This window comes from Acanthamoeba castellanii (genome assembly GCF_000313135.1).
Source record: "Acanthamoeba castellanii str. Neff unplaced genomic scaffold scf7180000084603, whole genome shotgun sequence".
In the NCBI taxonomy this organism is placed as follows: domain Eukaryota; phylum Discosea; order Longamoebia; family Acanthamoebidae; genus Acanthamoeba; species Acanthamoeba castellanii.
In genome coordinates this window covers 1,192,929-1,213,581 of record NW_004457654.1, presented here as the reverse complement: position 1 = coordinate 1,213,581, position 20,653 = coordinate 1,192,929, and the positions used below count along the sequence as shown (strand labels likewise).

The window sequence follows — 20,653 nt, the reverse complement described above, 5'->3', positions numbered from 1 at the left end:
GTGTGTGTGTGTTGGTTCACTGACGTGGGTGTGACAAACACAGTGCCGCTGAAGGAGAAGTGCGTGGAGTTCATCTGCACGGATGAGAGCTGGAAGGCGCCCCACATTGCCAGAAAGCTGCCCGCACTGCCCATTGGTAAGCATTCCCCACCCCGCACTTGCACCACCCTGCCTGTTCGAGCGTTCAATGGTGCACGTGTTGTTGTTGTTGTTGTTGTGTGTGTGTGTGTGTGTGTGTGTGTGTGTGGACAGAGGTGATCGAGCGCATCTTGCTGTACCTACATCGCACGGAGCGGCTCACGCTCGAAGCCCTGGAATTCTTCAAAGCATTCCCCGTAGAGACGCTGTTCCTCTCCAACATCAGGGTACGACCCTGCCCGGCATTATTCACTTTGATGTTTCGAGTCTTGTGTGCATTCCTCAGAGTTTTCTTTATCAAGGCGGTCGAGGACACCTGGCTGGACGTGCTCAAGGGCTACTCGTCGCTCACCTATCTGGACCTCTCCAACTCCTATCGCATCACAGACACGTACGCACACATACACGCACACGCACACGTACCACCGCACACGCACCACCGCACACGCACACGCACACGGAGAGGGTCTAACGCCTTCGGTCTTGGTTATGTCCAGTGGACTGGCAGAATGTCTGAAGTGCATGCCGCAGTTGCGTTCTCTGTTCGTCGATCGATGCAAGCGGATCACCGATGCGGGCCTCGCCCCTCTCGTACGCCGCCCTGCGGAGGACGTCGTGGGTCTATCGTGGAATCATCTCTGACTCCACGCCCCACACCGCACGCTGTGCGCATCAGGGTACCCACTGCCCCAACTTGCGTAGGGTCCACGTCGGCGGCACCATGATCACCTACTACGCCCTCGCCGCCCTCAACTCCCTCGAAGACCTCCAGGACGTCTCCGGTACGTGATCATTTTTATTTTGTATTTTGTTTCATATTATTATGAAATCAGGAATAATAACAATTGTGGTGTGCGGCAGTGAATGGCACGCGATTCCCGGACAAGGCGCTCTACACGCTGCTCAAGCGCAAGGAGGCGCCGGACTCGTGGGCGGAGGAGGACTACGGTGAGGTGCGCCAGTTGACCGACTTCCAGGCCTCGAGGACGCTCGTGCGCGATGACGGCGTGCGGCTGCTCAAGGGCCTCGGCGCGTCGCTTCACACGCTCAACCTGGCCTTCAACCCGGGCATCGCCGACTGGTCCTTCCTCGGCTCCCTCGCCTCGCTCACCCACCTCGACATCTCGCTCAACGTCGGCTTCACCGATCAGGTGCGTTCGTGCGTGCGCGTGCGTCAGTGTGTGTCGTGTGTGTGTGTGTCGTGTGTGCGTGCGTGGGTGACTGACCAAGTTATTTTGTCTACAGTTCGCGGCTGACGTGGGCAAGCTGTCGTCGCTGACGCTGCTCAACCTCTCCAAGACCGAGCTCACTGATGAAGGCATCCCAGCGCTGATGGAGCTGTCTCAGCTGCGTTCGCTCGACGTGGGCAAGACCGCCATCACCCACCGCGCGCTCGGTACGTACCACACCACGCCGAGCCATCTTTGCCCCATTTCTGCATTACAGACAGGCGTGTGCGTGTGCGTGTGCGGTGGTGTGGGCGCGTGTGTGCGTCGCGCAGGGCCGGGACTGGCAAAGCTGCCGAATCTGACTGCGCTTTCGCTGCCCTACACCAACGTCGGGGGGAAGTTCTCGCGCTACTTGACGGTCCTCCACCGGCTCACCTCCTTCAAGACCACCGGTTGCCCACGCTTCGGCAACAAAGGCACGTCCTCCTCTGCTCACGCGGCACGCGGCACACGGCACACACGGCACACACGCACACACTCGATTGAGTTGTTCTTGAATGACCAAGAGCTGTGCAGGCCTCCTGGAGCTGGCCAAGGGCCGCTATCCGCACCTCACGGCGCTCGACGTGGGCTGCGACCAGCTCACCGATTCGGGTCTCGCCCACATCGGGGTACAAACTCGCCTCCAGTCCCACATTTGCCTCTGGCCGCTCATTTTTTGTTTATCTTGTGTGTGTCGTGTTGTGTCGTGTGTCGTGTGTGTCGTGTGTGTCGTGTGTCATGTGTGTGGCTGGGCTGATGCGTGCCGTGACATGTGTGTGTGTCGTGTGTGTGTGCAGGAGCTGGCGGCGTTGCGTAACTTCAACATGTGGAACACCAAGGTGACCAACCAGGGAGCGGAGCTGGTGCAGCAGCTGACCGGGCTGGTTCTGGACGACCTCATGAACACCTCCCAGGGCACCTACCTCTTCGTACGCAAGTAGTCGAACCCTCCCAGGACTGTGACTGTGTCCAGCTACATGACCCGTTTGTTTAGAAATAAAAAACTATGTACACACAATGTTACACATGCTCGTGTCGTGTCGTGTCGTGTCGTGAGTGTCACGCTACACACGAGCGCGTGGTTGGTTATTGCTTGCGGGAAAGGTTGAGCAGGGCGCGAGGACAAAGGCCGGCCTGGCTCGCGCTCACGCGCATGTCGGTGAACGCGCGCCGCGGGAAATCCGTCACAAGGTCATAGCCGCCCACCAGATACGACCCGGCCTGGGTCCGCACCACTGCCACCGCCTCGCCCTCTTCGTTGTCGTTGTCGTTGTCGTCGTCGTTGACAATGCTCAGCTTGTCGAGCTCGGTCTGGTGCGACTTGGCCAGCTCGACGTCGACCCAGTCCTTGATGGCCTGCAGGGTGGCGTCGGGCGGGAAACGCCTGCGCGTACGCCCGCCATCCGGCATCCGCACCACCAGCTCCGTTGCGCCCTCCGTGCCTGTGTGTTGACACTTCACATGAGTCCGTGTGTGTGTGTGTGTGTGTCGTGTGTGTGTGCGTGCGTGTGTGTGTGTTACACACCTGTGGGCGGTTCGGGCAGGAGTGCAGCTTCTTTGTTTCGAGCGCGTGCGATTAGCGCGAGGGCGCGGTCGCGCTCGATCTGTTCCTGGAGCTTCTGGTCCTCCTTCACCATGTCTGTCCGCTGTGACTCCTGAAACTCTCGATTCTGTGTGTCGTGTGGTGTCGTGTCGTCTGGTGAGCGTGTGTGGTGCGTGATGCGTGCGTCACAAACACGAATGCAAACCTGTTCGTTGATGAGCGCTGCGCGGTAGATGGCCTGCTCCTCCCGAGCACGCGCCTCCGGCGGCAAGTGCACCAGCTGAGACAGCCGCAGGGCCAGTTCGCGCTCATCATCCGCGCCTCCGTCCTCCTTTTCATCGTCATCGACCACCTTCTCCTTCCCCTTCCGTCGGTCGTAGGCCTCGTGGTGGCCGCCATGATCGAAGAAGTGGTGCGATGGCTCGTCGTCAGCGAAGCCCTCGGCCCGCAGGCCGTCCCAGGTCTGCTGCTGCTGTGGACGGGCTCGAAGCTTCTGCTCGGCCAGGGAGAGCTGGAGGGCGAGCTGGACCTGCTTGGCTTCTTCCAGCGCTGCCCGGCGCGCTTCGTCATCTTCTTCATCTTCTTCTTCGTCTTCTTGATGCTCGACGTCGTGGATGAAGGCAGTTTGTCGTTGCTGCATCCTGTAGAACTCCTCTTCGCTTTCTCGCTGCCGCTGGGCGATCGCCCTTCGTTCTTCCTCTTCGGCCGCCGCCTGCCTTCGCTTTCGCTCTTCCTCCTCGCGCCGCGACTCCTCCAGCGCCCGTTGCACCTGAACCTCCTCGTCGGCCACGTTCGGAGTTAAACTCGCCATCGGCTGGGCGTAGGGACCCGGGGCCGCCGCTCCAGTCCACTGCGGTATCCCCGTCGCCTGGTTTACGTAGGCCGCGTAGTTCGGAGCTAAAAATGGAGGGGTTGCTGGTGCCATCGATGCAGCGGCGAGGGCCGCCTGGTGCTGGGCCTCTGCTTCTGCGAAGGCCAAGCGTTGCCACCTCTCCTGCTCCTCCTGTCGGGCCAGAGCGTGCTGCAGAAGCACCTGTCGCATGGCCTCCTCCTCGCTGAGATGCTGATGGTGGCCGTTCAACGACAGCTCTCGCCTCAGCTTTCGCATCAGTCTGTGCATTCTCACCGTGATGTTGTTTGTTTGGGGAGTGTTGGTTGCTTGAGGTGTGTGTGGAGCTAGCACCTGCGGATGGGGCTTTACTGAGAAGGGATGTTTGAGACGTTCCGCGTTCATGCTTAGACGAGACAGACGCCGGCGAAACGGATCAGGAAAGGAGCAGAAATTCCCGTGCAACTTGGCTGAGGTGGAACAGAAAGTAGAATTTTCGATGGAAATGCAATGACTTTGCTTCGGATTGCTTGGTACTCAAGCCATGCCCACCCAACAAAAGGGAGGAGCGACAGCGGAGGGTGGGGGGGGGGTTGATGATCAAGTTCTGTTGGCGACAATATATCGAAGTAACACCCTTCCTTCGGCGCTCCTCCGTACCCAGAATGCAGGCCCCTCCTCCATTCCTGTCCTGTTGCCAGCCACCAACCCACCCCTTGTGGTTCTCATCAGGAATAAAGGGAGAATGGGCTTGCCGCCCGGCGCAGTTGTGCCCCAGCCCACAGAAAAAGCTCGATTTCTGCCCTTCCCACAAGCTTGGGCTCATCAACTCGGCTGACCATCAAGAGGGACGGACCAATCTACGCAAAGAATGGAGGAGCGCCGAAGGAAGGGTGTTACTTCGGATGCACTCCACTACCCCCCTCCCCCCAAAACCTCGTCACACCATCCGCGATCGCTCCTCTCTTTTTGTTGTTGCTGTTGCTCCTCCAGCACTACAGGCAAGTAGTTACGTTGTGGTCTGTCTATGGAGAGTCGAACCGGAGGAAGTCGGAGAGGTCCTCAATCGGGCTCCAATCCCGTGTGTACGAGTTCCATTGGTACCTGCGCGCATTGTCAGCCACCAACGACAATCGCACACGACCGCACACGCACGACTACACACACACGCAACCAACCAAACACACGCATAACGGACCTGGGCCCGCCGAGAGGTCGCGTGGGCGGAGTGGTGGTGTACACAGGCCTGACGGCTCGTGCGGTTCTTCCGCGGGCGATCTGGGACGGGAGAAGGACCACCTCAGGAGGAGATGCGGAGGGCGCTAGTGGCGTCCCGCCGTAGTACGGCCCGTGGTGGGGCGGACTGACTGCCGACGGGCTGGCCAGCAGCGGGGCGGGCGACGGCGGAATGAAGTACACCGGCGGAGTGAATGACGCTGCCGCCAGCGACGACGAGGTCGGCTGCGCAAAATGAAGCGTGGGTGAGGGACCTGCGTAGGCCCCCAACGTGCCGTGCGGCGGCGATCGTCCGCCGTCGATGACTGCGTCGGTCGGGCGCGGCGGGAGACTCGGCGGGCTAGGGCTTGGCTTCGTGGCCTTGGCCCTCTGGCGGTCGGCGTGGTGGAGGAGGGTGATGGCCTCGAGCGTGTTCTTGAGTCCGCTCAGCACGCTCAGCACGAGGTCGGCCTCCATCATCTGGGCGGCCTGCATGCCGACCCGGTGCTTCTGCGCGGACTTGACGGCCGCCTCGTAGTGCTTCATTCGGTCGATGAGCCGGCCGCGCTGGAGCTTGAGGTCCGTCGTGTGGTGGGTCAGCTCGCCGAGCCGCCGGCGCGCCGAGACCGCCGCATCGTCGACCTCGGTCAGCGAGTAAGCCCAGTCGCTCCCGTGCTTCTGTTCCTGCGAGGCACGCCGCCGCTCGAACGCGTCCACGATCTCGTTGATGTTGCCCAGCAGGCTGGTGGCCGTCACCAACAGAATCTCCAGATCTGGTAGACTACGGGTGAGAGCTCTGCGCTGGCGACGTTGGGGGAGAGGGAAGGTTGACGTACCGACTTGCAGCGGAGGCGACGAGACCATTTCGATGAGCGTGATGACGTCGACCAGGCAGTCCTTGAGATACCGCTTGGTCTGCTTGTACTCGGGGTCGGGGTCGGGTTTAGAATTCGTGATGGGGATCGGGCGGGCGTGGTTATTATCAGCTGCTTTGCGCTGGACTGGAGCCGTGTTCCCTCCCTCCTTGTTGGGTTCGTCGAAGTTGAGGTCGACCAGTGGCTACCAGGTAACAATAATATCGTCTCAGTGAGTGCGCCCACCACACCACACAAACACACACACACACACACGAGCAATACCTGGTCAAGCGTCATTGCGGGTTTCGGGGCGGACTCGGCAGCTGGCTTCTTTTTCTCCTCGATGGCCGCTCCCTCGTAGAAGAGGATCGAAGGCTGAAAGTGGCCCAGCCGGCACTTGTTGATCACATCGTCGAAGGACGGGCCCACTTCCTTCACGGTGGCATCGTCGAACACGACCCATCGGCCGCGTTGAGGATTGTAGAAGTAGGCGTCATAGTGTTTGCCTGTAGTGGGTGCAGGCTCTTGATTAGGAGCGTTCACGTAACGATGCGGGCGGTGAGTACCATAGTAGCAGATCATGCCCTTCAGGCGGTAGCGGCGCGGAGATGCGCCGCCGTTGAAGACGCGGTCGAGTACGAGGGTCGTTGAGATGCTCGAGAGCACGTCGACAATGACCGCGGGCGAAGGCGCGTCGCTGTCCCACACGAGGTCTAGTATTAAAAATATTATTAGTATTATTTTTATATATATATTTTATTAGTATCACCGTTTGAACGGAAAAAGGAGGATACACGCACCCAATGTAAATATGTCAGGCTCACGCAGCAAGTACCGCTTGACAGGGCAGGCTTCCTGTTTACACCGCTGCAGTGGTGTAAGCAACGGAACCACCAACGTTGCGAGCGACAGCAACGCTTCGTTGGCGTGAGTGGGCAGCGTACTTCATTGGGACAGGTTCGTCGGTCCTGATCGGCGATCGTGTGCAGGATTTCGCCGAATGACATGCTCGAATGGCTCTCGCGCAGCTTTCTGCACGTTCGGAGACGCGACAAACAGGGAGTCAGGCATCTACCGCGATTACCATTTTTCCAACGAAGCCGCGACGCACACATGCCGTGTACGCACCTTATACTCGAGCTATATACATAGTAAAGCCACGACGAGGACACAAGAGGCTCGGAATCTTCCTGGCAGCGAGGGCACGAGATTTGCTCCAACACGTCAATGCCTGAGACGACCGCAGTGCGGACCGCGATCAGCAGTGCATTCAGTACTCAGGCCATTGAGAGCTGCGGGTGTGGCGTGGTACCGAAGGCCTGGTGGGCGACGCAGGGAGGCTGGCACCCCTTGTCGACGTCGGCGTCTTTGTTCGTTTGCTCCAGGTGGCCGGGCGGTGCCTGCTGATCGGCCGCTATACATTCGTGCAGGTTTTCGAGGATGGCTTCCAACGTTTCGGCCGCGTCTTCCTGCGTTTGAGAAGTCCAGTACAGTGGCGCAGGTGAGTACCAAAAACGACGCACACACCGACACGACACGACGCGACGCGACGCGACACGACACGACGCGAGATCGGAGAGAATAGTACGATCTCGCCAAGCTTGAACTTGCCCTCGGCTCTGTACAGAGAATCCAGCGTTATCCGCAGCACTTGCGGAGGCAGCACCGCCTCTTCGCTGAACTCGAAGTTGGTAAGGATCACCTAGACGGACATAGACACGAGCGCGAACTTAGGTCCTCCGGCTTCTACTCGTTTGGGTGCGATCGCCAAGAGAGCCTACATACCTTGAGGGCGCAGAAGACGCAGTGCTCTCGGTGCTGGTGGTGCTCGCAGTTGGCAAAGCGCGAGGTGAAGGGCAGCAGGTGCCACAGGCTCTGGATGGCCACGTTGAGAAAGCAGTTGTTCTGGCCCTCCTTGTTCTCCAGGCCCTTGCCCACCTCACCCGGCGCGGGTGGTGGAGACGGCCTGGGGGGCGAGCCCTGCCTTGTACGCCCGGCTGCAGATTAGGCGAAGTAGAGGAGAGCCAACTCATCAGATTTCTACCATCTCAATCATATCCACCAAGGTAAGTTGCAACGTACGTTGGTCCCACTCGGAAAATATGCGTCCTAGCATAGATGAGCTCTGGACGATCGCAGACTTCAGGTGTGGATAGATGAGCCCTGCCGCGCGTATTTGATGAAAGGTGAAATAGAAACAGGAAACGACAAACACCAACGCAAATTTATTTTGATATATTTTTATTTATTTTGGTGCCGTTATTGTGCCGGTATTCCCCAAAAGGGCATGGACTCTGCATCAACACTCACGGACTCGAAAAATATGGAACTGGCCAAGCGCAAGGGTGAGTGAAAACAACAGTGCAGTCTTCACGTTGTGTCGTGTCTTGTTGCGTGTTGCGTGTCGCGTACACAGTGAGTTCGCCAGAGTCGGAGATGAGCAGCACCGCGCCCTTGTTCCCGCACCGCCGCACGTAGTTGGGTGAGCTGCACAGCGTCAACACTGTCTTGTCGTGATGCCACTCGTAGCCCTATATAAAAACGAGTGTCACACGTGGGAGTTGCTCGTCGTTGTGGATGGCCAGCTTGACCTCCACCAGTACCTCCATGGTGAACTGTGCGCGCACTATCTTCTCCAGGCGGTTTTGAGCGCACCAAGTCGCAGTGATGTCCGGACCCCACTCATATCCAGCACCTGGTCGACCAGACGCTGTGGAGTCAGCGAGGTGAGCCCCACCAACCTCTCGGTGATGTATGTCAGACGTACCCGCGGGATTGATTCCCCATCCTTCGTCAGGGTTTGGGTGCGACCACACAAGGTCGACCATTATTCCCTCCGTCTCATCATTTTGGCTGAATCTGGTGTTATGTGGGGCGGAAAGCAAAAGGTAAGGGCAACTACACACCACGGCAAGTTAGTAAATGAGGGATTGCTGTACCGATCGATGTGAGCCAGATCCTCGATTGTGCTTGCGGAGGGACTAAGCCCGCTGTGAACGCAGAAGATCTTCGTGTAACGAAAGTGTAGGAGATCACCACTTAGTTGGTGCAGCGAGTATGTGGAGAGGGGTGCGCCTACTGTCTCGTTGACCACGGCTGCCAACGGGAGGCAACGGAAGACCTCGAACAAAAGTTCCAGGGCCACGCCAGTACCGTACGTCCCCGGACATTCCTCGTGGAGACTGTATCTGTCGATTCGCAAGAGTGGCGACGAAATGAAGGTGAGGCCACGCAGCAGAAGAGAGGTAGAGAGAGGTGCAGGAAGGAGGAGGTGTGAGCACTGGTAAGCCATTCCCTTGGACTCGTGGTTGCCCCTGAGGAGATGCACATGAGCCGGGTAGCGCACCTGAGAAGGCATGAGTACAGAAAGAGAATGATGGCTAGGAGGAAGCGAAGTCGGAGATCAGTTGGTACTTTGAGCGCCAGCAAGAGGGACAAGGTGAGGATGCTGTGTTCCCCGCGGTTCACGTAGTCGCCCAAGAAGAGGTACCTCGTTTCCGGCGGTTCGCCATCTAAGTAGGGAAGGGGAATGAGTTGTAAGATTGTGCGTGTGGAGAGAGAATGAGAGGTGGCAACGCACTCGACACTAGAATCTGAAGCAGGTCGACATATTGGGCCATGATGTTGCCCACGACCACAATCGGGCCTTTGATATGCAACACATTGCGTTCGGTTTTCACCACCCGGACCGCCTGCACCATATGATCACATGCACACATTGGTTCAGCGGGTGTGGCGGCAGCGAGGGTGGGTGAATGGTGCTCACCTGCTGGCAGAGCGCAAACAGGGAGAACAAGGACGGCAGGTGCCCGCGCTGCAGGCCGGCCAGGCGTTCTGGATTGCTGGCATCCAACAACTCGCGGCAGTGCCACCGGTAACATTCCTTCCACGTCACGAAAGAGCGCACTGCATCACGTGCGAGAGTGAGCGCAACAGACAAAGAGACCTGTGCACAATCACTCGGCACTGTGCGGAGTGCACATGTGTGTACCTCGAGACGGAGGAAAGGGCTGCACACCTTTCCGCTCGCAGTGCCAAGCGAACACCTGTGCCAACGTCGCTCCTGCACAAGGACATTCGGCTAGGTGAGTAGCATGAAGAACAGAAACTTCCGGCACGACTGCGGTGGGCGTAAGTTTACGCACCAGCCAAAGGCAAGGCCTCAAGGCTGCTTTCGGTGCTGATGGCCACCTGGCCGAACACAGAAACAGCCCCCATGTTGCCACCACTGCTGGCCTGGTCGTTCTCCTCTTCCTCGAGCACCTTGAGGCAATCGGGCGGCAGCCAACTTCGCGCCTTGGCCATCGCGAGCGAGAAGAGGCCCGCCCAGAGGGCGGGTTCGTTGGTCAGGTGGAGGAAGCGGCTGCAGGTCGAGGCCCAAGCGACCAAGTCTCGCACGGACGTTCGCAGCCACTTCCTCACCTCCAACACCAGCTCGTCTGGCAACTCTTCCCACAAGTCCCCTCCGTTGTCCATCTTCTGGCCCACAAAAAGATATGAAAAACAGCTTTTTTTGCTGACGTCATCAATTCGGGGAAAGAATTGGAGGGAAAGACTGAATTGGTGAAGCTGGGATATTGTGGGATTTGGCCTGGCTACGCGAACGAGACATGAAGCGTGCCCACAGCGACACTCACCCGATTGAACAAGCGAGGAAGGCCGAACAGCAAGACGATCACGACCCTCACGGAGAGGAGGAAGCTGAAGAGAAGGACCGTCACTTCGTAAGGGCTACGAAGAAAAGCAGGAAAGACACTCACTCGCCAATTGGCACCTCATTTACCACATCTTCATCTTCTTCTTCGACATCGGGTCGTAGCGTAGAAAATATGGAAGTCGTGCCAACGGGACCCGCTTCGTTCGATGTGCCCGAGGAGGCCAAGAACATCGACATGGACCTCTACTCGCGCCAGTACTACGTCTACGGCGGGAAGGCCATGACCAAGATGGCCGACTCCAACGTGTTCTTGAGCGGCCTTGGTGGTCTGGGCGTTGAAATCGGTACTGCCCCCTTCATGCATATAAGTCCATCCTTTTTATTAATTTCAATTTTATTGCCATTTGAATGATGACCCGTGAGGTTCAGCCTGGTAGCAACTTTTCACCACTTCTCTTTCTTTGTGGCGTGGTCCAGCCAAGAACATCGCCCTGGCAGGCGTGAAGGCTCTGACCCTGCACGACACGCGTGTAGCAACGACGTTCGACCAGGCCTCGCAGTTCTTCGTGAGCGACAGCAGCCTGGGCAAGAACAGGGCCGAGCTCAGCGCGCCGCACGTGATCGAGCTCAACCCCTACGTCAAGATCAGCACCTCGACGGCCAACCTCGAGGAGGAGGACCTCGCCTTCTTCGATCAGTTCAAGTGCGTCATTCTGACCGAGACCCCGCTGCACCTGCAGAAGAAGATCAACGCGTACTGCCATGCGCGCGGCATCGCCTTCATCTCGGCCGACGTGCGCGGCGTGTTCTGCTGGGCCTTCTGCGACTTTGGCGACAAGTTCGAGGTGCACGACATCAACGGCGAGGAGCCGCTGGAGATCATGATCGAACACGTGACCAAGGCCAACCCGGGCGTGGTGCGCACGCTGGACAAGTCCAAGCACGGCCTGGAGGACGGCATGCTGGTGCAGTTCAAGGAGGTCAAGGGCATGAACGAGCTGAACGAGGGCAAGGTGTTCGAGGTGAAGACCATCAACCCCTACGAGTTCAGCATCGGCGATACTTCGAGCTTCGGCGACTACGTCAGCGGAGGCATCGCCACCGAGGTCAAGAAGACCGTCGAGATGTCCTTCGTACGCCTTTCTCCTATTGTTTCTATGATATCAGAACTGCTTTGCTGACCCGAGTCGTGCGCATTGTAGCTCCCTCTGGCAGAGGCCATCGAGAAGCCCGACATCGTGATCGCGGATTGGGCCAAGATGGAGAACCCGATGCAGCTGCATCTCGGCGCGCAGGCCTTGGACGCCTTTGCGGAGAAGAACAAGCGTCTGCCGGCGCCCTGGAACAAGGAGGACGCCGCCGCGCTTGTGGCGCTGGCCAAGGAACTGAACGAACAGAAGAGCGACAAGATCACCGTCGACGAGAAGCTGCTCGAGAAGCTGGCCTTCACCTCGCAGGGCAGCCTGGTAGGCATCACCGCCTTCTTGGGCGGCGTTGTGGCGCAGGAGGGTATCAAGTCGATCACCGGCAAGTTCGCTCCTCTCCACCAATGGGTACGCTGCTCCTCTTCTTCTTTATACCATGTCACGTAACCGTTGTCAACCGATTCTCTCTGTGTTCATCCGTTCCTATCGCCACAGCTGTACATGGACGTGCTCGAGGTGCTCCCTGGCGAGGACGTCGATGCCGCGCAGTGCCAACCCGAGGGCAACAGATACGACGCTCAGGTCGTGTGTCTGGGCAAGGACGTCAACGCCCAACTCCAGCAGCTGAGAATCTTCATGGTACACAGTCAGACCGTCCACGCGTTTGCAGTATGTTCTGGATCGCTGCAGTACTAACACACTATGGTGGCGGCTCTGGCGTGTGTGCAGATTGGTGCTGGCGCCATCGGCTGTGAGATGCTGAAGAACTTTGCCATGCTCGGCGTGGGCGGTGGTGACGGTCTCATCACGGTCACCGACAACGATCTGATCGAGAAGAGCAACCTGAACAGGCAGTTCCTCTTCAGGCCCAAGGACATCCAGAAGCCCAAGTCCACCAGCGCGGCCAACGCGGCGATCGCCATGAACCCGTCCCTCAAGGTCGACGCCCACCTCAACAAGGTGGGCCAAGAGTCCGAGAACCTCTACACCGATGGCTTCTTCAAGAGTACTCGCTCCTCCTTCTTGAGCCTTTTCTCTCTGCGTTGCGACTGTTAGCCGGCATAGCGTTGCCTAACTCGTTTGCGTGCCGACAGCGCTGGACATCGTGGTGAACGCTCTGGACAACGTGCAGGCTCGTTTGTACGTCGATGGTCGGTGTGTGACCAACCAGCGACCCCTGCTTGAGTCTGGTACCCTCAGCACCAAGGGCCACGTTCAAGTACGCCATACCTCCCCTCTTTTTATGATTATGTGCGGTGTATGCTCATGACTACCCGCCTGCGCAGGTGATCGTGCCCTTCCTCACCGAGTCGTACGGCTCGCGTAGGGACCCGCCGGAGAAGGACGTGCCCTTCTGTACATTGAAGAGCTTCCCCAACCAGATCCAGCACACCATCCAGTGGGCCAGGGACAAGTTCGCGAACCTGTTCTCCCTCAAGCCGCAGGAGCTGAACAAGCTGCTCGCCGAAAGCGACGTGATCGAGGAACTGCGCACGCAGCCCGGCAACAAGCTCAAGAACGCGCAACACGCGCTGAAGATGCTCGAGAGCCGGCCCAACAGCTTCGAGGAGTGCATCGCCTACGGCAGGCTCAAGTTCGACAAATACTTCCGCAACAAGATCCTCCAGCTCCTCCACAACTTCCCTCTCGACATGACCACCAAGGAGGGCACTCCGTTCTGGTCCGGCGCCAAGAGGTGCGTTAGCCTAAAACTCGGCACATGTGTTCCTGGAACCACCGTGACGCGCGGGGACTGATGGCGGTGTTGTGGTGCATGGTGGGCGCAGGCCGCCTACGCCGGTGCAGTTTGATCCCAAGAACTCGCTCCACCTGGACTACGTGCGCTACTCGGCGTGCCTGTGGGCCAAGGTCTGGGGCGTGGTGCCCACTCACCACGATCCCAGGAACGAAGCCGACAACGACTACCTCCGTAAGATCTGCGAAGAGGTGCCGGTCCCGGCCTTCCAGCCCAAGCAGAACAAGGTGATCGAGACCGACGAGAACGCCAAGAAGGAGGACATCGAAGCCAAGATCCAGCAGGCCGCCGAGTTTGACGAGGCCGCCTTCAATGCGGCCATCGACAGGATCAAGGAGCTGCTCGTCCACAAGGAGAAGTACCAGATGTTCCCCGAGGAGTTTGAGAAGGTAACGTACATCGCACAGACGAAGAGCTCGAGCCTTTTATATTGGCCTGACCGTGTTCGCCACACAACCAACAGGACAACGATGCCAACTTCCACATCGATTTCATCACGGCGACGTCCAACCTGCGCGCCTACAACTACGCCATTGCGCCGGCCGACAGGCTCAAGACAAAGCGCATTGCCGGTCGCATCATGCCTGCCATCGCCACCACCACGGCCGCCGTTTCCGGCCTCGTACGTCCACCAGACAGCGTACATTCTAGTCATTCTCGAGTTCGCGCGCTAATGCGGCAGAGGACGTCTAGGTGTCGATCGAGTTGATCAAGATCGTGAAGAAGGTGAAGATGGAGGACTACAAGAACGCCTTCATGAACCTCGGCCTGCCCATGTTCCAGTTCGCCGAGCCGTCGCCGGCCGAGAAGACCAAGATCACCGATTCGGTGAGCGTGACCATCTGGGACCAATGGGATCTCAAGATGGGCGACATCACCCTCTCCGATTTCTGCAATCACTTCAAGGTTCGCTCTTCCCCCCCTCGTTCCAAACTTCTCCACTTCACTAACACCAAACTTTCTTTTTCAAACGTTCACCGACAGAAAAAGTACGGCTTGACCGTTACGGGCGTCTTCCAGGGCGTGCAGATGGTCTACGTGCCCTTGATGCCCGGCCACGATTCGCGACTGCCCAAGAAGTACGCCTCCTCTTCTTCTTCTTCTTCTTCTTCTTCCCACTGTTCTCTCAATCCGGTGTTTATGAACCACATCCACCTCGCACACCCAGGCTCCGCCGGCTCATCGGGCGCGAGAAGGGCCAGAAGTATGTGGACCTGATCGTCACGTTCGAGAACGACGACGGCTCCGATGTGAACGGCCCGCCCGTCCGGTACTGGCTCACCAGCAAGAGGAAGAAGGTGGTCAAGAAGAGCCCCCAGACTCCCGAATCTTCTTGAGCGCGTTTGCGAGCTTGATTAGTCGCATTTTATGAACATAAAATGGGCCAATGACGTCAGCATCGGGAACTTTACGCCATTTATCCCGTGAAATGTCGGCCAGCTTTAGTCGGAGTTGAGGAAAAACCACCGTACTCGTCTTGGAGCTGATTAGTCGATGCATGGAATGGCCGTGCTGTGCTGGCTCAACTGGGGCCGTCCCACCTCGTCTATCAAGCTCTGACCGCCGTCCTCCAACTTCTTTTGTAGTCTTCTCGCCGCTCCTCCTCAACTTCGAGAACTACACGCCACGACCACAACACCACAACAGCAGACAACATCGTAGGAAGACCATGTCATCTTTTGAGTCGCTGCCCAACCCGACGTGCTACTACAACCACCACGAGTATATCGCGGGCGGACCCGACGAGGACTGGGCCGTGCAAAACCAGCCCGACCTGTACCAAACCGGCCAGAGCGCCCCCTCTCCGCCCTCATCATCATCTTCTTCTGCGTCTTCCTCCTCTTCGTCTTCTGGTTCCGCTTCGTCGCCCAACCAAGGGGGCGCCCACCAGCGGCAGTCGCCCGAGAACCGTGGCCTGTTCGCCAAGCTCAAGCGTCTGTCGGGCGTCTTCGCCACCCACAAGCCCGCAGGCAGCCAACACCACGACGTATGCTTCCCCCCCCCCACATTCATGGTGTGTGTGTGCGACATCTTCGTGGCTCACTTTCCCTGTGCTTTTTGAACGGTGCAGGAGCTGACCACTGCCGCATACGGCGACCCAGTCTAGCAAACGAGCCCACAAAATGACAACCTGAGACACCGGGCCGGCCAAGAACACGAGGACCAGAGAGGTGGAAGGTGTGTCAGATAAAATTATAGGTAGGTCGTTTGCTGCGCGGGGCGGAAACGAGCACTGGTCTCGATTTGGTGTTCCTTGGACTTCCGCGGAAAGAACTCCGCACACCCTCTCCGCCGCCATGTGACCACGGTCTGGAATTGGTTTGGAAATATTCTTGTTCTGCGGAAGTCACGTTGTGTTGTGTTGGTCACATGGCGGCGGAGAGGGTGGTGTCGCTGCCTTGGGCTTCTTGTGCCGCGACGGAACGCTGCCACATGCGCTCGAGCTCCGCTTGCCACTTTGTCACTGCCTTGCTCTCCCTCGTCTCCGCAATGGTGGTGGAGGTGGAGGCCAATCGCACCATCGAGTTGAACCCGAGGCCCGCGCGCTCGACCTGCTCGCCGTCCAGCAGCGCCATCACCTCGCGGAAGCACGCCAGGTGCTTGCCGAAGCGTCGCTCGGCCTTGTCCTCCTCGCGATGGACCACCACCTTTTCCGTGGCCCGCGAGTCCAAGATCCGCAGCTGGGCGCGCTGCCACGAGTGGTGGTTCCACATGGCCAGGAAGAGCGCGATGCCGACGGCCTCTGGCAGGAACGTCGACGGGAACGCGCCGACGGCCTGCACCAGCAGCAACGCCCTGCGTTCCGCACTCCAGGCCCTCAAGTCCGGCAAGGCTGCCCTGTTACGCGTCGAACATGAGTGTTGTGTGGCATTGTGTGTGTGTCGTGTGTGTGTGTGTTGTGTCGTGTGTGTCGTGTGAGTGTGTACCCGATCTGGTCGGCGGCGTCGAGGTACTGCTGGATGTCGGACCGACTGGCGAGATCGGGGTAGCCCCAGGTGCGCATGAGCACCCGGAGCAGGGCGCAGCCCAGCTCGGTGGCGTGGAGCGCGGGCGTGCCGAACAAGCCCTGGAGCGGGGCGGCCTCGCTCAGCCAGTAGGGCAGGAACCAGTCGACCACCGCCCCTGCGCTAATGCTGCCGCTTCTGCTGAGCTCATCGAGCCGCGCGTCGGCCAGCGACGCCACGCGGGCCTGTAGCCTCCGCCAGTCGCGGGTGGTGGTCAAATCGAGCCCCGCGTTCTGTCCCAGCGAGCTCCTGGTCTCGCTCAGCTCCTGCGCGACGTAGCGCTTGACCAACTGGGCGCGTCGTTGCGGGTCCTCTTCTCGCGACTGCGCGTCGACCACTCTCTGCGCGAGCTCGCTCGCCGTCCCTTCGCACTCGTCGCCCCAGCGCGGGCTGGTCTCTGCGCCGGCCCGGGTCTCGCCCCGAGGACTGGTTTGCTGGTCCTGGCGCGCGCTGTCGTCGTCGGAGCCGGTGGATGAGATGGGGAGCGGACCGCCCAGCGCCACCCAGCGGCGCACCACCTCAACTTCTTCGGCGCCGAAGAACTTGGCCATGCTGCCGTCGGGGAGGAACGCCCGCAGGAACGGATTGGTGGTGGTGGCCGCCGCGTCGCCGCCGCCGAGCCCGTAGTGGCTGCGCATCGCGGCCAGGATGCTGGACGCGGAGGCGCTCTCGCTCCGGAGCAGATCGTTGATCTTCACGGGCCGCCCGTCGTCGCCGGTCACCGTGCGGTTGCCGTGGGCGCGCATCCCTCGCTTCCGCTTCTTCTCGACCAGCTCCGCCATCGCCTGCGCCACCGCCCTCCGCTCTTCGTCGTAATTTGCAGGCTCTGTCGGTCTCGCGACCACTCCGCACCCGGTGGGCTGGTGCTGGTCGAAGCTGGCCCGTTCGTTGAGCCAGTCGGTGATGAGCCGCAGCTCGGCCTTGGTGAAGATGTGGAACATGGGTCCGCCGAACCCGCACACCTGCGTGACTAAGGCGCTCTCGCCGGGCCGCTCGGCGTCGACGTAGTGCGAGCCGAAGAGGGCGTCGAGAAAACGATCGACCCACAGCGATGATGAAGGCGATGGAGCTGAATCAAGAGAGCTGTTGTTGTGCTCGCGCTCGGCCTCGGCGACGATGTTGTTCAGCCACTCGTCGATCTTGAGCTCGCCGATGTAGAGGTGCTCACCGTGCATACGTGCTCCGAACTTGGACTTCTTGACGATCATTTCCTTCATCCGCTCGCAAAGCTCGGAGGCCTGGGTGTCCACCTTCGAGGTTGCAGGCTGCTGCTTGATGAGGTGGTCGTTCGGGTGGTCCAGCATTCGCTTGATGCTCTGCAGCCGGCCCTCGCCCGGGAACGGCAGGTTGGCCAGGAAGAAGCCGTCCATCACCCGGTCCCAGTGGCGTGCAGCCTCCTCGGAGCCCTCCTGATCCCGAATGTAGTCCATGTACAGGTTCACTGCACAATGCCTGGGTCAGCCGCTCGCCCCTAACTCACCCAACACCCAACACACACACACACGACACCCTCAAGACACACACGACACACACGACACACACACGCACACACAAATCAATCGTACCGGTGTCGATGGCGATCCGGGCGTGCCCGGTGTCCGAGTTATCGATAGAGATGTGCAGCTGGTAGTAGTACGGGTCCATGGACAGCTCGCGCATCTGACCAACATCATGGGTGAGAGTTCTTTTGGTGGCTTATGTGCGAGAAACGCACAAAAAGGAAGCAGAAGAGTGCTCACCTGGTGGACAGTGATCAAGAGGTGGAGCGGAAGCTGCTCAAAGGCCAGATTGAATCCCAGAATCTCTGTCAGAAGGTCCACAAGTGAGTCTTTGGGAGTTGATGGGTATTGGTTGTGTCGGTTACCTGGGAGCATGTCGACAGGGAATTGTGATAGGCTCATCTGGGCGACTGCACACCGCAGGGCACAGTCCTCGAAGAGCTGCAGGAAGGCAAACTCGCGACTCTCTGTCGGTGGTAGCCGCACCCTGCACACACGCGGAGTGAGCCACAATCCACATAGGAGTCAAAAAACATGCCTGAGCGCTCATAGTGACCGGCAACTCACCCTAAGCCTTCCATCAGCTTGCGATAGATGAACACATGATTCTGTTCCAGCTTGCCTTCGCCCAGCTCCTCTGCCCTCCAACACCATCATAGTGAGTCTCGCATCAACACATTTGATTGCATGTGCGCATGTGATGTGGTGGTCTTCGTACCAGAGTAGATGACGAAGAGGTTGGAGAGGATCTTGTTGAGCCTGGGATCCCGACCCAAGCGTTCGCACCGGGCCGCGTTCTGGAGCCACGACCCGTCGACCAGCTTCGAGGGGGCCACTTGCGTGAGGTACCAGGCCATGTCGTCCCGCGGGATCGTGGCGACCCGGCCCTGCTCCACCGCCCGGCTGTAGGCCGCGTACTGGTTCATGGCGCGGTCGTAGTCGGCCCAGAGGAACTGCTCGAGGGCCTCGGGCGAGTAGTCGAAGTCGGCCCAGGCCGTGTCGCATCGCAGACGTCGGGCCTGGGCGATTGCGGAGGGCAGGTAGGCGCGGGCGAGCTCCACCACCTCCGGGTGGGCTTCCACGTTCATGAGGCGGTAGAAGAGCTCCCTCTCCGAATGAGGTGGCTTGGTGCGGGTCTCGCGCATGGGACAGGCCATGTTGGTTTGAAGTGTGGAGGTGTGGGGTTTGTTGCGTGTGTTGTGTGGTGTGGTATGGATGGTTGCGTTTTCTGTGTGGTGTGCGACTGTGACTAAGGCTTTTGGATCCCTGTTCGGAGCGACCTCCGAGAATACATGGAAAAGCGAATGGAGAACGTAGAGCGATCAGGAGCTCGCGCACACTGCAACGCGGTGCTTATGAGACCACTTCACCCCCTCCCGGCGAGCAAACTAGAACTTACGTGGCTGCAGGCCTTCAGCTATGCGGCTGGTGATCCGCGACGGCAGTGGTCTTCAGCCCCGCTTTCACGTAGCATTGATGTCTACTCCCCACAACGTACCCTGAGTTTTCGGGTGGTACGTAGAGTCGGAGCTTGATTACGTAGCTAGCTCCGACACCTCAACCCTTCCGAGCAGCAACCAATCAGGAAAATCGAAACTAGGAAACAAAAACTAGGACAGAGTTGTAAAAAGGAAATTATTTTTATCTTTTTTTCTTTTTTTTTGTGACTTCTAAAAAGTGTGTGGGTTGAGGAAGAGTGTGGCTGTGGGCGCAGCTAATCGAGCTTACAGAGGCGGGCTGAGCTCCCTCTCGGGAGTCCTGCTTCCCTCCTTGTCTTCGGCAGCATCGACCTGGCGCTCCTGCGAGTGGGGCCTCGGCACGTCGTCCGAGGCGGCGGCAGGCGAGCGAGGCGCAGCGGCGCGCTGGGGCGATTCGGCGGCGCGGTCGCGCGGGCTGGGGCTTCTGTCAGCCCTCGAGGGCCTGGCCGCCTCGGCGTCGGCGCGGCCATTGGAGGGCGCGGCACCGGCGTCCCTCCTGCCGTCCACGTCTCTGCGCTCTCGGTCCCTGTCTCGGTCCGAGTCAGCCCTACGCTCCCTGTCGCGGTGGTCCCTGCCGCGCGGGGAGTCGTGGCGGTCGCGTCTGTCCACCTCCCGGTGGCGGTCACGGTCCCTCCTGTCGTCGCGGTCGCGCGGGCTCGGGCTGCGGGAATACCTCCTCCGCTGACGCGGGGGCGAACGCGAGTGGCCTCGTCTGGGCGAGCTGTAGTGGTGTCGAAATGAAGGAGTCGGATCGAAAAATGGGTCGAATCAGCAAAATTCATGTTCGCAGTCGTCGGGTCGCGCTAAATGTGTTGGCATTGGAGAAGATGGCAAAGGTTCAGGGGAGGGGCAACGACATATCCACTGGAAATTGAACAAACAATCAAAGGGGGGAAAATGGCTGGGAACGTACTCATCACGACGGCGCTTGCCGTATGGGGGCGAAGGGGGGTGGCGAGGGTAGGCAGGTCCGCCAGGCCCAGGCATACCAGGACCAGGGGAGTGACGCCAGCCGGGCGCAGGGGCACGGCGAGCGTACTCGACGGTCAGATGGCGGCCATCGATACGACGGTGAGCGAGCTCGCTGTGCGCAGCGATGGCATCACGCTCATCTACAAATTCGACGAAGGCGAAGCCCTTGGCTCGCCCCCCTGGGGTGGGCAAATCACAACGCACCAGCGGGCCGTAGCGCTCGCATTCCCAGGCGAGATCGCGCGCTGTGGTCGTCTCTGACAGATTGGCCACGAACAGCGTGCGCCGCGACATGTTGCGTACACGAATTTAATCAATTCAGACGGCCTTCTGATTGAAAAAGTCTGG

At 59.3% G+C, this 20,653-nt stretch overlaps 8 protein-coding genes across 8 annotated transcripts; 3 read left to right on the top strand and 5 right to left on the bottom strand.

The window, feature by feature from the left end:
- Positions 1-42: 42 nt before the first annotated feature.
- ACA1_072370 (leucine rich repeat domain containing protein) lies at positions 43-2,290 on the top strand (the record flags this gene model as incomplete). The annotated part of the gene is made up of 10 exons (XM_004353091.1): positions 43-136; positions 253-365; positions 441-529; positions 636-729; positions 815-920; positions 1,000-1,289; positions 1,384-1,534; positions 1,640-1,759; positions 1,884-1,978; positions 2,147-2,290. Coding segments are annotated over 10 exons (1,296 nt in total), but the record flags the coding sequence as incomplete, so codon positions are not given.
- A 145-nt stretch (positions 2,291-2,435) lies between these two features.
- Positions 2,436-4,012, bottom strand: ACA1_072360 (UBX domain containing protein; the record flags this gene model as incomplete). The annotated part of the gene is made up of 3 exons (XM_004353090.1): positions 2,436-2,791; positions 2,875-2,995; positions 3,098-4,012. The coding sequence occupies 3 exons, from the start codon at positions 4,010-4,012 to the stop codon at positions 2,436-2,438; spliced, it is 1,392 nt and encodes a 463-aa protein (XP_004353142.1).
- A 734-nt stretch (positions 4,013-4,746) lies between these two features.
- On the bottom strand, positions 4,747-7,758 carry ACA1_072350 (ubiquitin carboxyl-terminal hydrolase; the record flags this gene model as incomplete). Its single annotated transcript, XM_004353089.1, has 12 exons — positions 4,747-4,825; positions 4,920-5,211; positions 5,290-5,709; positions 5,773-5,995; positions 6,076-6,299; positions 6,360-6,490; positions 6,629-6,660; positions 6,738-6,825; positions 6,922-7,024; positions 7,106-7,262; positions 7,382-7,495; positions 7,579-7,758. Coding segments are annotated over 12 exons (2,043 nt in total), but the record flags the coding sequence as incomplete, so codon positions are not given.
- A 334-nt stretch (positions 7,759-8,092) lies between these two features.
- ACA1_072340 (Ser/Thr phosphatase family superfamily protein) lies at positions 8,093-10,269 on the bottom strand (the record flags this gene model as incomplete). Its single annotated transcript, XM_004353088.1, has 12 exons — positions 8,093-8,122; positions 8,208-8,324; positions 8,346-8,488; positions 8,561-8,652; positions 8,733-8,800; positions 8,873-8,981; positions 9,075-9,139; positions 9,208-9,305; positions 9,374-9,485; positions 9,560-9,699; positions 9,812-9,856; positions 9,939-10,269. 12 exons carry the CDS (start codon positions 10,267-10,269, stop codon positions 8,093-8,095), a joined length of 1,350 nt encoding a protein of 449 aa, XP_004353140.1.
- A 353-nt stretch (positions 10,270-10,622) lies between these two features.
- On the top strand, positions 10,623-14,688 carry ACA1_072330 (Ubiquitinlike modifier-activating enzyme 1, putative; the record flags this gene model as incomplete). Its single annotated transcript, XM_004353087.1, has 12 exons — positions 10,623-10,794; positions 10,928-11,583; positions 11,653-12,003; positions 12,091-12,234; positions 12,325-12,601; positions 12,690-12,814; positions 12,882-13,291; positions 13,383-13,740; positions 13,815-13,973; positions 14,045-14,257; positions 14,336-14,430; positions 14,520-14,688. 12 exons carry the CDS (start codon positions 10,623-10,625, stop codon positions 14,686-14,688), a joined length of 3,129 nt encoding a protein of 1,042 aa, XP_004353139.1.
- Positions 14,689-15,020: 332 nt separating this feature from the next.
- On the top strand, positions 15,021-15,458 carry ACA1_072320 (uncharacterized protein; the record flags this gene model as incomplete). The annotated part of the gene is made up of 2 exons (XM_004353086.1): positions 15,021-15,338; positions 15,423-15,458. 2 exons carry the CDS (start codon positions 15,021-15,023, stop codon positions 15,456-15,458), a joined length of 354 nt encoding a protein of 117 aa, XP_004353138.1.
- A 259-nt stretch (positions 15,459-15,717) lies between these two features.
- Positions 15,718-19,012, bottom strand: ACA1_072310 (uncharacterized protein; the record flags this gene model as incomplete). Its single annotated transcript, XM_004353085.1, has 7 exons — positions 15,718-16,189; positions 16,279-17,797; positions 17,922-18,015; positions 18,096-18,160; positions 18,221-18,342; positions 18,423-18,492; positions 18,574-19,012. 7 exons carry the CDS (start codon positions 19,010-19,012, stop codon positions 15,718-15,720), a joined length of 2,781 nt encoding a protein of 926 aa, XP_004353137.1.
- A 567-nt stretch (positions 19,013-19,579) lies between these two features.
- On the bottom strand, positions 19,580-20,599 carry ACA1_072300 (RNA recognition motif domain containing protein; the record flags this gene model as incomplete). The annotated part of the gene is made up of 3 exons (XM_004353084.1): positions 19,580-19,994; positions 20,373-20,470; positions 20,510-20,599. 3 exons carry the CDS (start codon positions 20,597-20,599, stop codon positions 19,580-19,582), a joined length of 603 nt encoding a protein of 200 aa, XP_004353136.1.
- Between the last annotated feature and the right edge of the window lie 54 nt (positions 20,600-20,653).